The sequence below is a fragment of the Bos mutus genome, chromosome 11, assembly GCF_027580195.1.
Source record: "Bos mutus isolate GX-2022 chromosome 11, NWIPB_WYAK_1.1, whole genome shotgun sequence".
NCBI lineage: Eukaryota > Metazoa > Chordata > Mammalia > Artiodactyla > Bovidae > Bos > Bos mutus.
In genome coordinates this window covers 38,548,691-38,564,421 of record NC_091627.1, presented here as the reverse complement: position 1 = coordinate 38,564,421, position 15,731 = coordinate 38,548,691, and the positions used below count along the sequence as shown (strand labels likewise).

Here is a 15,731-nt window from a genome sequence, read left to right as displayed (position 1 = left end):
ATTTAAGGCAAGAAAGGAGGGACAAAAATATGTACACACATTTTTAACTTGTTAAAAATGCTTTTAAGAAATTGCATGGCACAACCAAAAAAAAAATGTTTTTTAGTTTCTAAAGAGATCATTCAAAGTTGTTGAAACTAAGTTTTAAATTATTTTCATGGGATATAGCTTATATAATATTTGTGAATGTGAATGTATAATGTTTTCATTCCATTTTTATAAGTGAATCATGAAAAGCCATATTCTATCTCTAGATCAGTGAATTTCAAACTATAGGTATAACCTGAAGGCAATGGCACCCTACTCCAGTACTCTTGCCTGGAAAATCCCATGGATGGAGGAGCCTGGTGGGCTGCGGTCCTGGTGGGCTGGGTCGCGAAGAGTCGGACGCGACTGAGCGACTTCTCTTTGACTTTTCACTTTAATGCATTGGAGAAGGACATGGCAACCCACTCCAGTGTTCTTGCCTGGAGAATCTCAGGGACGGGGAAGCCTGGTGGGCTGACGTCTATGAGGTCGCACAGAGTCAGACACGACTGAAGTGACTTAGCAGTACCAGTCGTGAGTTGAGAAATCATTTTAATGGGAAGGGATCAGCTGTTTTTTAAAAAAATAAAATACAGTAAAACAAAACTTAAAAATCCAAATACATTGCAAGTAAGATTGAATATGTTTGTAGATATACTGAGTCACATAAGCTTTGCTGTTAGTCTTTACCTACTAAAGATGAATTGTTTGTCACCTAGATATTTAGCAGTTATTTAGCAACAATATTATTTTGAGGAAAGAAACACTCAAAAGTATATTTATGGAGGATTTTAAGAAAGGACACTAATAAATCAGTGCACAGGTAGATAATTATGAAGTGACAATCCAGATTTTAATTGCACTAGGGTTTCCCCCCCTGCCTTTTGGTAAAGATAGACAAATCACTTAACTTAAAATAGAAAAACTGTCCTTTTAGTTGGGAATAAATAAAAACAAAAAAATAAATATGGTGCTAAGCCATTTCAACTTAGGTGTTTAATAAGTCCATGTTTTTACGTAAAATAATTAAAATCTCAGCTTCCAAAGTCTCATTTTGTAGAAAAATTAATATGCTTATTACTGAAGGAAAACATCTATTGCATTTACAGTAATTTTAATTATAACAGTTATCTAAACCAGATGGTGACTGCAGCCATGAAATTAAAAGACGCTTACTCCTTGGAAGGAAAGTTATGACCAACCTAGATAGCATATTCAAAAGCAGAGACATTACTTTGCTAACGAAGCTCCGTGTAGTCAAGGCTATGATTTTTCCTGTGGTCATGTATGGATGTGAGAGTTGGACTGTGAAGAAAACTGAGCACCGAAGAATTGATGCTTTTGAACTGTGGTGTTGGAGAAGATTCTTGAGAGTCCCTTGGACTGCAAGGAGATCCAACCAGTCCATTCTGAAGGAGATCAGCCCTGGGATTTCTTTGGAAGAAATGATGCTAAAGCTGAAACTCCAGTACTTTGGCCACCTCATGCGAAGAGTTGACTCATTGGAAAAGACTCTGATGCTGGGAGGGATTGGGGGCAACAGGAGAAGGGGATGACAGAGGATGAGATGGCTGGATGGCATCACTAATTTGATAGACGTGAGTCTGAGTGAACTCCGGGAGTTGGTGATGACAGGGAGGCCTGGCATGCTGTGATTCATGGGGTTGCAAAGAGTCAGACACGACTGAGCGACTGAGCAACTGAACTGAACTGAATGTGTCAGAATTAGTTATTGAGTGTGCTTGATTCATCTAAGAATTTAGAAATGATTTACTTCTCATTATTTAGTTGCTTTTAGATAATGCCGTACACGAACATTCCATTATTCAGTTTTCTATTAAAGGTTTTGTAAACACTGAAAATACTACTTTTGGTATGTTTCTCACATGAAAATTAGTATGAGCTATGAAAAGAAAACCATTAAATGTAAGAATATTCTTTTAACTAAAGATTTAAATATATGTGATTAAAGTAGAGTCCTAAGGCGAAGGAAGATAACATTTACCATCATGAGGCCATCAGTTCAGTTCACTTCAGTTAAGTTGCTCAGTTGTGTCCGACTCTTTGCGACCCCAGGAATCACAGCACACCAGGCCTCCCTGTCCATCACCAACTCCCCAGAGTTCACTCAAACTCATGTCCATAGAGTTGGTGATGCCATCCAGCCATCTCATCCTCTGTCGTCCCCTTCTCCTCCTGCCCCCAATCCCTCCCAGCATCTCCTTGCAGTCCAAGGGATTCTCAAGAGTCTTCTACAGCACCACAGTTAAAAAGCATCACTTCTTCAGCGCTCAGCTTTCTTCACAGTCCAACTCTCACATCCATACATGACCACTGGAAAAACCATAGCCTTGACTAGACAGACCTTTGTTGGCAAAGTAATGTCTCTGCTTTTGAATATGCTGTCTAGGTTGGTCATAACTTTCCTTCCAAGGAGTAAGAGTCTTAATTTCATGGCTGCAATCACCATATGCAATGATTTTTGAGCCCCCAAAAATAAAGTCTGACACTGTTTCCACTGTTTCCCCATCTATTTCCCATGAAATGATGGGACCAGATGCCATGATCTTAATTTTCTGAATGTTGAGCTTTGAGCCAACTGTTTCACTCTCCTCTTTCACTTTCATCAAGAGGCTTTTTAGTTCCTCTTCACTTTCTGCCATAAGGGTGGTGTCATCTGCATATCTGATGTGATTGATATTTCTCCCGGCAATCTTGATTCTAGCTTGTGCTTCTTCCAGCCCAGTGTTTCTCATGATGTACTCTGCATATAAGTTAAATAAGCAGGATGACAATATACAGCCTTGACATACTCCTTTTCCTATTTGGAACCAATCTTGTTGTTCCGTGGCCAGTTCTAACTGTTGCTTCCTAACCTGCATGTAGGTTTCTCAAGAGGCAGGTCAGGTGGTCTGGTATTCCCATCTCTTTCAGAATTTTCCACAGTTTATTGTGATCCACACAGTCAAAGGCTTTGGCATAGTCAATAAAGCAGAAATAGATGTTTTTTTGGAACTCTCTTGCTTTTTCGATGATTCAGCGGATGTTGGCAATTTGATCTCTGGTTCCTCTGCCTTTTCTAAAACCAGCTTGAAATCTGGAAGTTCACGATTCACGTATTGCTGAAGCCTGGCTTAGAGAATTTTGAGCATTACTTTACTAGCATGTGAGATGAATGCAATTTGTTGTAGCATAGTTTTAAAATATAAATTACCAGCTTTACTTACTGCCATTTTAAATTTGAATTTTAATATGGTAAAAATTTTATCAACGTATTAAAATTTTAAATCCTTTGTTTTTCCATGTTTCTTATTATTATTATATTTGTTTTTACATTTTAGAATGGCTATCTTCTGTGTATAAACAGCAGTGGCTGGCTATGCTCCGAGCAGAACAAGACAGTGAGGTCGGGTAAGTATAGTGTTATCGTGTGTTGTTGGGGTCCTTTAATGGACTGGAACCTGGTGGTCTGGAGTCGACAATAAGAAAGTAAAAGAGAGTAAGAGGCTGATATTCCTTGGTTTACACAGAAAACTGATAAAGCCTTTGACACAGGGCTTGCACTGCTTCACGTAGGCACTGGACACCCTCTCGAGGGGGTAAAAGCACAGTGCTCCTTCTCGAGAAGGTCTTAGAAGTCCGGGCAAGAAAGTGAGCTCAGTGGGCTTCTGCGCTCCAAAGAATTAGCCTGAGAGAGAGAGAAAGCAAGAGTAAAAGAAAAACACGGGGACCCAAGCTCTGATGGAGCAAAGGTGTTTTATTCAACATAGTGTGGGTATATATACTGTCTTAAGAGGTAGCTATTTTCAGCAAAGATAAAAATCAAAAGTCCAGACTTACAAATTATCATAAGGCAATCCATATCAGAGAGAGAGGGTTGTAAATAATCACTTTTACCTTATGATTCATAAAAAGGAAGAGGGTTGTAAATAGTTACTTATCACCGTATGGAAAAACTAATGAAGGAAATGCATGCGTTCCTCAGCCCCTGGAGCGGTTTGCCAACTCCTCTTGATTCCTAAATATTCAGGAATTAATAAGGGACAGAGGATTCATGACAGATCCAAAACAGCACACAGGAAGCCTCCTGTTAAATGCTTCCTGACAGTGTGTGTGTTGTGTCTGACTCCTTGTGACACTATGGACTGTAGCCTGCCAGGCTCCTCTGTCCATGAAATTCTCCAGGCAAAAAGACTGGAGTGGGGTAGCCATTCCCTTCTCCAGGGGATCTTCCCAACCCAGAGATGGAACTCACATTGCAGGCAGATTCTTTACTGTCTGAGCCACCAGGGAAGCTCCCATGGTACATCATAGCATTTTTTATTTAAAAAAAAAAATTTTTTTATACTGAATTTAGTTGATTTTATAATATTGTGTTAGTTTTAGGTGTACATCAAAAGATTCAGTTTTTATATTTATATATATATATTCCAATTATTTTCCATCATAATCTATTACAATATGTCTAATATAGTGAATATAGTTCTCTGGGTTCTATAATAAATCATTGTTGCTTATCTGTTTTATGTATAGTTGTTTGTTAATCTCATACTCGTAATTTATCCCTACCTGCCCCCCCCCTTTCCCCTTTGGTAACCATAAGTTTGTTTTCTATGCCTGTGAATCTGATTCTGTTTTATAAGTAAGTTTGTTGGGTATTTTTGTATAGATTCATTTTTATTATTTTTTAGATTCCACATATAAGTGGTATCATATGATAATTTGTCTTTGACTTACCTCACATAGTATAATGTTCTCTAGATCCATGTTGCTGCAGATGGCATTATTTCATTCTTTTTTATGGCTGAGTAATATTCCACTTTATAAATTTGTGTGTGTGTACACCACATCTTTCTAAGACAATCATCTGTTGATGGGCACTTGGGTTACTTGGATGTCTTGGCTACTGTAAATAGTGCTAGGGTGCATGTATCCTTTTGAATTAGAGTTTTCATCATTTTGAGATATATGCCTCGGAATGGCATTGCTGGATCATATGGTGTCTCTAATCTAGTTTTTTAAGGAACCTCTGCACCATTTTTTCATAGCAGCTGCATCAGTTTGCATTCCCACTAACAATGTAGGAAAATTCCCTTTTCTCTATACCCTCTTCAGATTTATTATTTATAGTCTTTTTAATGATGGCCATTCTAACTGGTATGAGAGTATACCTCATTGTAGTTTTGATTTGTATTTGTCTAATAATTAGCGATACTGAGCATCATTTCACGTGCCCATTGGCCGTCTGTATTTCTTCCTTAGAGAATTGTCTATTTCAGTCTTCTGCCCACTTTTTGATTGGGTTGTTCATTTTCTTTTTGAGTTGTATGAGCTGTTTGTATGTATTGGATATTAACATTCCTTGAAAGTCACATCATTTGAAAGTATTTTTTCCCATTCAGTCAGTTGTCTTTTCATTTTGTTTATGGTTTCCTTTGTTGTGCAAAAGCTTTTAACTTTGATTAGGTCCCATTTGTTCATTTTTGCTTTCATTTCTTTTGCCATGGGAGACTGATCTAAAAAAATATTGCTTGGGTTATATTTGAGAGTGTTTTCCCTGTTCTTTTCTAGGAGTTTTATGCTATCATGTCTTTATACTTAGGTATATAAAATATTTTTTTTTGGTATATAGTGTGAGGAAGTGTTCATATTTCATTGATTTACATGTAACTGTCCTGCTTTCCCAACACCACTTGTTGAAGAGACTATCTTTTCCCCTTTGTATATTATTGCCTCCATTATTGTAGATTAATTGATGATAGGTGTGTGGATTTTGCTATGAATTTTTAAATGGACTCATTATGTTGGAAAAACAGTAACAATATTAAAATCAAGAGCTGTTAGAGAAAAGATCATGGAATCAACGTTTATTCTTATATTTCTTTAACTGTCAGTATTATAAATATTTATCTTTCTGGTAAATTAGTATAATGGGGCATTTGCATTGTCATTTGTTTTATTAGTAAAATTGAATAATTTATGCGTTTTGTCTCAGTGTTACGGTTTTCTTTTAACCTAATTGAAATGTTACTTGGAATGATGCTTTCATAAAGCATGATCTTCATATATATGTATAGGTAAAGCTGATTTTCTTATTTGTGGTAATATTGTCAAATTTTACTAATGTAATAGGTTTTTTGAAGACTTGAGTCTAAGGTGAATGAACTCATCTAGATATACGTGCCTTCGTCAAAAGCACATGACCCCTCTACAAAATGTTTCTGTACTGTCTTCATTTTAAGAGGAAGCATATTATCTGTTCTTTCAGTGTGTGGTGCTCTGCAGTTCACAGAAGTACTTCCACATTTATTGTTTGATCTTTATACTAGCTCCTTGGTATAGGCAGTATGAAGAAACAATCCACCTATAAGTTTATAGAAGGGCTTTACATTTAATTTTTTTCCTGCCCCAGTCTCTTAATTTATTTTTATATATCAGAAAACTTACTAAAATAATAGCCTAGTATGTTTATATCTAAACAGTCTGTGAAAGGGTTCTATAAACTCATGATAATGATTACAAGATTGTTATCCAGGGTTCTTAGTTTCTGTTTACTTACAATTTATATCTCATCTTCTCCCAGATACATTCACAGCATACTTACTTTGCAGAAATTAGTAAGATAGTTGAAATAGGAATAAGAAAAATCCCTCCAAAAAATGAAAGTAAATTATTTATTGGAATTCAGATGTGTAGACTTTTTTAATGTATGAAATATTTTATAAACCATCCTACCTACTTCTTTTGTATATTCAATTTTTATATGATGGATGTTCTGTTTTTTTTTTCAAGATTTTCCTCATGTATACCCTTTTTGAGTTTATAATATAGAGTCTTACCTAAGAGTCTGAGCTAGAATAAGTGGTTTTCTTGCCCTCAGAAGTAAATGGCTGTATTGCCCCTAATGAAGCACTCTATTCCACACATGCTGAGCATCTTCTTGCTACTGCAGGGCCAGTAAAATGAGAAGGACAGTGTACTCCCTGGACTCTAGGTTATAATCTAGTAAAGTCTCCCTCCAGGGTTCTCTTCTTCCAAATTCTTTTCCACATTGCCAACAGGATTATCTTCCTATGTAGAAATATATTTTCACTTCCCTGCTTAAATAGGACCAGGGACATTTGAGCTTAGTTAGGGATTATTGCTTCACGTGTGATAAATCTGTGTCAATGTTTTCTGAAAGTTCTTATCTTTAAGAAGTACATACTGAACTATTTACAGATTAAAGGATATGGTGTCTGGAGGATCAGCCTCAGAAATAGTAGTTGGGAGGAGTATGGGAAGAAGTGGGTTGAGAGTAAAACTAAAACAAAATGACTGAACCTAGATGGTAAAAAAAAAAAAATCGGCTCATTATGCTGTTTACTTTTACAGGTTTTAAATTTTTCATAAGAAAAAATTTTAAAGTAACAGAAAAAATACATGGGAACTCTCTCATCTTAAAACTCATATTAATGTAGCAGCAGGGGCAGCCCTTCAGCAGTCTGTCCCAAATGCCTTTTGCTTCATCTCTCACACTCGTTTTAGGTTCTGCCTGCACTACATTCTTCAGACATTTGGTAACCTTTCATGCTCTGGTCCTTTTCTACCTGCTGTTCTTCTGCCTGGAATGGCCTTCTGCGTAGAGGTCATCCCTGACCTCTACCTCAAGAAACTCCCTCTCAGGCACAAATAATACTTCCTCCATGGTGATCCCACTCTTAACCCCAGGCAATAAACCTGTGCCTTCTTCATGCTCTTAACATTAGTTCTCTCCACATTATTATATTATTACTTAAGTCTAGCTCCCTACTAGACTGGGCTCTTGGATGTCATGGGCATGTTTTATTTTATCTACATTTAATTAATTTTTATTTGTTGTATTTGTTTCAGTATATTTATGAGATGATGATAGCCCCAGTATCTTGGTACTTAATAAATGCTATATATGAATGAATATATTATATTACTTTTATCATTTGGAATTCTAAGCTAGTAATAATGTCATTTTATTATTTCATACTGAAATAACAGTTTCTCTTAGTTGATTATGGTTTTTAAAGGGCCAAGTAAAGATTAATTGATAAAGTTCTACAGCAGTTTCCTGTTAAATGCTGAACTTGGTTTTTCTGCTCTTAAAAAATGGGTTGTGTGTGAAACAATAATAATAGATGATACCAAGTTGCATCTTATATATTTTATTTAATAGTTAGACTTTAAGTATTTTTCTTTCTTAGTAAGCAGAATTTCTCATAGATTTCCCCCACCTCTTCTCTGGTTTTACTCTGCTCTTGTAAAAGTGTTCTAGAAGTCAAAGCAATAAGTAAAACACTAAAGATTTAAAATTTTTTTATTTAGCAAAGGTAATGGGCTAGATGTAATCCCTGCATTTTAATCTTCATCCATACCACAAAATGTTGAATCTAGTAGCAATTTTTTCCTGTTGATTTGAACTCACAATTATTTTTCAATTATTAGTTGCTTATTTTCTATGAGATTTCATGTTTTATGTATAATTCTAGGCCTCAAGAAATTAATAAAGAAGAACTAGAGGGAAATAGCATGAGGTGTGGTAGAAAGCTTGCCAAAGATGGTGAAGTAAGTATGGGTTGTAACTCAATTGTATAGTCTTATACAAATTGTTATACTGTTAGTGCAAAATATGCTTTCAGTAACGGTCAAGATACATGTTATCATGTCATAATGATCAATTATGACATAGTCATAAATGCTCAGAAGAGCATTTTTTTGTGTTTTAGTTTCTGTAGTATGATCTCCTGGGCAAGGAGTTACATGCTCAGTGGTGACTAATTTGTCAGCTTTTCATGAGACTGTTCAACCTCTGGAGTCTAGATAAGAGATATGAGAAGATCCCTTAGTAATCCAGAAATTAAGATAAATAAGTTAATCCTATTAATATCTTAATATCTTTAATGAGAGCCATTACATAGTCTTAAGAGTGATTCTGTTTTATAGTTACAACCCTAGATGAAAGACATTCAAGCCTTTTGATTTGCTTGCCATCCACATTAAGAATTGTTTTTCATTACCACCCAGTGCAAATTCTTACAAGGGAAACAAAAGTATCACAAAACGGTGCTTACAGCTGCTGTGTCCCAAGCTTTGTTTCTACTTAATTTATTTTTAAAAATGAGTGTGACTCATTAATTGATTTTACAGCCATTAAGGAGACATGAATTACATTTTTAAAAAAACTCTACCCTAATTGTAATTTTTATCTTAAAAAAAAAAAAGCCTAATTTTTTTGTTTTTCTTTTTTTATTATTTTTTAAACTTTTTATTTCTATGTGTTCCCCATCCTTAACCACCCCCTCCCACCTCCCTCCCCATCCCATCCTCAGGGTCATCCCAGTGCACAAGCCCTGAGCACCCTGTCTCATGCATCAAACCTGGACTGGAGATGTATATTATCATATGTGAAACAGATTGCCAGCCTAATTTAGATAACAATTTGGTTATTTTTCTCCCAGATTTTCCCTCATTTTAAGTTTTTAAAGATTTATTATTTTATGTTTGTGTTAACAGTTGTGATAAATGATCAGAATATGAATGAGAAATAGCGTCTTTATTCCTTAGTCATCCTAGTTGCCGCTCCCAGACCTTGTTCCACCCTCGTCATAGTTGAATGATATCTCCTTTGACAAGCATACTTCTTCACCACTCACTACTCTGACTATGGCCATCACTCCCTGGGCTCACTGGTTTGCTTTCTCCCTACTCTTCTTAGCAGTCTCAGTGGTTTTAGTATCTTTTCCTGAACCTTCCTTCCCTCTGTGATCTTGTGCGCCACTCTATCTCAGGTACCCATTTCCTGTAAGCATTTCCTCCATTTTTGTATGCCTGATTCATACACCCCCTTCAAAATCTCTATTTTAAGCACACTGTTTGCAGAATGTGTCTTTGTAGCGCTCTCCCTCTCCTATTTGACCTCCCAACATCTTTCTAACCCCACTGGAATGTACATTACATTGCTCTTACTTTTTCCCTTTATCTTCTCACCACATCCCTACTTCTTTCTTTACTTGACTTAAATTTTGTTACGTCTTGAAATTGGTCCCTGGCTTATACTCTTAATTTCTCTTTTCCTTTTTTCACTCTGTCAAATTCACCTGGCTAGTCCTCAGTTCTTGTTAAATCCCTCCTTTCCATGCTTTCCATGCCAGTTATTGTTGTTTAGTCGCTAAGTCATGTCTGACTCATTTGAGACCCCATGGACTATAGCCTGCTAAGTTCTTCTATCCATGGGATTTCCCAGGCAAGAATATTGGAGTGGCTGATTCTTTCCCACTGAGCTGCCAGGGAAACCCCTGCTTTCCATGCCTGCTTCCATACAAATGGATTCAACTAAGGAAAAACACCAAATATGCCCCAGCAGGTTTTGTTTGTAAATGTAAACTTCAAGCAGGTCTTTAATGCTGTGTGATCCTTGCGTCTCCCTAGTGAACTTATCCTCCCACACTTGGAGTAACTCTCATACCTTCTCAAGGGCAGTGCTGCCACCCTTATTCTTATCCAGTGGCGTTCCTTCTTTCTTTATTCAGAAAGTAAAGGCAATAGGAAGAGAATCTGTGCATCTTCTACCAACAATACTACCAGTCTACCTGCATCTTAGCCATGTATTGTACTTTTATCAGAATGGATGAACTGTCTGTTTCTGTCCTAATCCATCCCCTTCTCCTGTAACGACCCCATCCCTTCTCACATATTCAGAAGGTTTGTTCATACAGTCATCACCTCCCTCTCTTGCATCGTCAGTTTTCTCTTCTGGATCATTCTGATTTAGCATATAACATGCTACAGCATCACCCATCTTAAATCATTCCCTGACCCACATTCCACTCTAGCTCCCACTTCATTTCCCTGTACCATTTTTAAGCAAAACTCATTGAAAAAAGTTGCCTGTCTCCATTCCAATTCATTTACTCCAATAAACTCAAGTGAAACTGCCATGCCACTATCACCACTGATTCCTGCATTACCAAATCAAGTAGTTTTTAGTCTTCTGAAAGTTCTTGGCAGCGTGACCCATCTGCTCACTCACTCCTTGGAGATTTTCTCTGTGACTTCCAGGAGAGCACACTGTGCTGGTTTTCTTTCTACTTAATTGGCTGCTTCCTCTAAGTCTTTGCTAGATCCATCTCTTTCTCAATACATATTGATATGACTGGAGGATCAGTACTTGGACTTCTTCCTTGTCTTTGCTCTTTGGCTGGCTACTAAGTGATCTCTAGTCCTATGACTTAACACCAATTTCTAACTCCTGTATCCAGTTTCTTACATGACATCTTTCTTAGAATCCTAAGAGCATCTCAGATAGAATGGGCCCAGTTAAACTCTGATTTTCATTCCCAGACTCCTCCTTCCCAAGTATTCTCCAACCCATAAATAGCCCCTTTGTTCATTCATTGTATAGGCTCCAAACTTTGGATTCTTCTTTCATTCCACACCTGTTGTCTGTAAGAAGTTCCTTTAAATATATAGCTTCAAAATATACTTGCCCTGTCTTCTACTGTGACCCAAATCCAAGTCACCATTACCCTTGCCTGAACTGTATTGGAGCTTCATAACTGCTCTCCCTGTTTTTACTCTTGTTGTACATTCTGTTTTCCACACAACAGCCAAAATCATCTTTTTAAAATGCAAGTTAGATCATGTTATCTCCTCTAAAATTTTCCATTAGACTTTTATCACACTTAGAAGAAATCCAAACTCTTCTCTACTATGGACACTGGACCCTATATTCTCTGGCCCCTGACTGGCTGTCTGAACTCATCTCCAGCTTCTATCCCCCTCAGTTATTGCCCTAGCCACATAGCCCTTTTTGCTGTTCTTCAGATATGCCAAGCATGTTTTTCCTTCCAGAGTTTTGGACTCGTTGTTCCCTTTGTCTAAGTCACTTTTTCCCAGATAGCTAACTGGTCCGCTCCTTAGTTGACTCAGGGCTCTAGTCATGTAGCATCTCCTTAGACATTACCTGACCACCTGCCTGAACCAGTAGGCTCCCCAGCTGCCAGCCCCTATCCTCTGCCCTGTCACTCTCTCCTGGAATTACATTCTGTCCTCCTCCACACAAACATACATGTATTAAAATATACGTTTACTAGGGCTTAAACTTATTTACTGCCATTTCTTCAATGCCTAGGGTAGTACCTGGCACAAAATATGTGCTCAATAAATAATCAATGAACTATTGGTTTAATGTTGTAATTCATAGTGTCAACCAAGCACTCAAAGCCCTAACTTCAACTTCATTGTAGCATGCCACTTTACTTAATAGTGTCTTGTTAACTATTAGTTGATAGAATAAACAAACTTGTGAGCCTCATGATGGTTTTATTTATTTATTTTTTGGCTACACTGGGGTCTTTGTTGCTCTGTGGGCTTTTTCTCTGGTTGTGGTGCATGGGCTTCTCATTGCGGTGGCTTCTCTTGTTGCAGAGCACAGGCTCTAAGGGCGCGTGGACTGAGTGGTTACAGTTCCCGGGTTCTAGAGCACAGGCTTAATAGTTGTGGCGCACAAGCTTAGTTGCTCCACAGCACGTGGGATCTTCCTGGGTCAGGGATCTAAACCTGTCCCTCCTGCATTGGCAGGTGATTCTTTACCACTGAGCCACTAGGGAAGTCCCTCATGATGGTATTTAAAAAAACTCAGTTGGTGATTCTGTTGGTTAGTTTAGAGTATTTTTTAAATTTAATTTAAACTTTTTTTTTAAAAAAAACAGTGTTCATTCATTTCTCCTACTCCCTACCCCTTGCCTCTGGCAACTACCCAGCTGTTCTCTGTAACTGTACATATATTTTTTTTTTTTTTTAGATTTTACATGTAAGAGAGATCACACAAGGTATCACTTAAGGTATTTCAGAGTATAAATAAGGTATTTTTATTAAGGTATTTTTAAAGCAGGAGAAATTTTAATGGATTCTTACTACCTTTATCTAGACTCCTAGTTTCCGAACCTATACACCTCCTTAGAATTGTAGTAAAAAGCCATATTAGTTATGATAAAATTACAGTGTGGAGAGTTGATGAAATAGATCATAAAGAGACAATATTGAAAGTACCTTAAGGAATAATGATCATAAAGGCTGCTTTTGCTGGCTTTGATGTACACCATGTCTGTGTAGCAAACCTTTTATATGTATTCTGTGTGGTAAGTCTTAAGGCACTGACAAAATTAGGAAACCATGATACAGGAATATTTGAAATGAATTTAAAAAAGAAAAGACATTTTGATCTTTTAATTTTTGACTTGCTAATATGATAAAATGAAGTAAATCTTTCTCTTTTGTATTTCAGTACTGCTGGCGGTGGACAGGTTTTAACTTTGGCTTTGACCTGCTTGTAACTTACACCAATCGATACATCATTTTCAAACGCAATACACTGAATCAGCCATGTAGTGGATCTGTCAGTTTACAGCCTCGAAGGAGCATAGCATTTAGGTAGGATGAAGTTTTACCACCTCACTCTTCCTCACTCCAGAAGAACTATAAAAATGAAATAAAACCATAATTTATACCAACAGTGGTAGAACTTTGGTAAGATACAATGTACAATGAAACGGGAAGGCAATGATAAGGCTCTGTTCTTATAAAGTGTATTAATAGTCAAAAGTATAAACCCTAGATCTCATGTATCAGGAAGAAAGAATGTGCTAAAATATAAATGGTATAGGGTTGATACTGGGCTTAAAGCTATTGCCTTGCTGCTAATCCAAAAAGGTCCAAACTGGAAATATAACAAGGTACTTGTATAGGAAAACATGTCTCATACTATCCTTAACTTTCTGTAGGATTTCAGATGTTCAACTTTGCCTGATAGTTGAGCTGGCAATATTTTTCTGGAGAGGATGCTGGCAAATTAGAAAATAGCTTATTGAACAGATTATTTTAAAGTCCTGGATTCATGTCTACCTTGTGTGTGTGTATGCTCAGACATGTCAGACTCTTTGTGGCCCCACAGATTGTAGCCGGCAAGGCTCCTCTGTCTGTGGAATTTTCCAGGCAAGAATACTGGAGTGGCTTGCCATTTGCTTCTCTAGGCGATCTTCCCATACCAAGGATCAAACTCTTATCTCCTGCATTGGCAGGCAGATTCTTTACCACTGTCCCACCTGGGAAGTCATATTTAAGTTACACCATGCACAAAAATTAACTCAAAATGAATCAAAGACCTAAACATAGGAGCCAAAACAATAAAATAACTCTTGGAAAAAAACAGGAAGAAAGCTTTTTGATACTAAATTTGACAGTGATTTCTTCAATATGATACCAAAACACAGGCAACAATAACCAAAAAAAAAAAAATGTTGAACTTATCAAAATTAAATCATGTGTCAAAGGACACTTAACAACGTGAAAAGGTAACCCGTGGAATAGGAAAAAAATATTTGTTAACCATATATCTGATGAATTAATATCTGGAATACATAGAGAACATCTAAATTCCATAACAACAACAAAAAACTGATTGAAAATTGAGCAAAGAACTTAAATAAATATTTCTCCAAAGAAAATGTACAAATGACCAATAAGCACATGAAAAGATGCTCAGCATCACTAATCATTAGGAAAATGCAGATCAAAACCACAGTGAGACATCACCTCACACCTGTTAGGATGGCTAATATCAAAAACAAAAGTGTTGGTGAAGATGTGGATAAATTTAGGAATTTTAAAATGGTGCATACTCTGTAGAAAATGGTATGGCATTTCCTCAAAAAATTAAACAATTACCATATCACCCAGCGATTCCTCTTCTGGTTATTTACCCCCAGAGAATTGAAACCAAGGACTCAAACATATTTGTATACATAGCAACATTATTCACAGTAGTCAAAAGGTGGATGTAACCCAAGTGTCAACAGATGGACAGATAAAACATGGCATATACCTAAAACAATATTATTCAGCCTGAAAGTGGAGGGAAATTTTCACATGTGCTGTAACATGAACCTTGAAGACACTATGCTAAGTGAAATAAGCCAGTTACAAAAGTTCATGTGCTGTGTGATTCCACTTACATGAGGTACATAGAGTAGACAAGTTTATAGAGACAGGAAATAGGATGGTGATTGTCAGGGGCTGAGGTAGAAACGGGAAATTCATGTAACTGGGTACAGAGTTTAATTTAGGGAAGAAGTGAAGATTATGGATGGATGGTTCAGTTCAGTTCAGTCGCTCAGTCGTGTCCGACTCTTTGCGACCCCAGGAATCGCAGCATGCCAGGCTTCCCTGTTCCTCACCAACTCCCAAAGTTCACTGAGACTCATGTCCATCGAGTCAGTGATGCCATCCAGCCATCTCATCCTCTGTTGTCCCCTTCTCCTGCCCCCAGTCCCTCCCAGCATCAGAGTCTTTTCCAATGAGTGGTGGTATTGACTAAAACAGAACAGTGTGAAATGTCTTTGGTGTAAAGAACTATACACTTAAACTTGTTTAAAATGGTAAGTTTTATGTATATTTTATCACAATAAAAAGGCATAACATAAATTATTTTTATATCCCAGATGTATATAATAGCACAAGCTTAAAAATATAAACAGAATCAGTTATAGTTTGGAAAAACTTTGCAAAGTATTATCAAATAAAACACTTCTAGAGAATAAATAAATAAAAATTTTAAAGTAAAAGAATATGGAAGAAAAAAGTAGAAATTAAAGTAAGGTAGGGCTTATTTAATGTGTGCTTTAAAAAATCATTAT

At 36.9% G+C, this 15,731-nt stretch overlaps 1 protein-coding gene across 1 annotated transcript in view; it reads left to right on the top strand.

Moving 5' to 3' along the window:
* Positions 1–15,731, top strand: part of GMCL1 (germ cell-less 1, spermatogenesis associated) — a 63,550-nt gene that overhangs the window by 34,619 nt on the left and 13,200 nt on the right. The window contains exons 10-12 of the mRNA XM_005893592.3: positions 3,369–3,438; positions 8,529–8,604; positions 13,325–13,470. Of these exons, the coding sequence (XP_005893654.1) occupies positions 3,369–3,438; positions 8,529–8,604; positions 13,325–13,470 (292 nt within the window). The remainder of the gene's footprint in view (positions 1–3,368; positions 3,439–8,528; positions 8,605–13,324; positions 13,471–15,731) is intronic.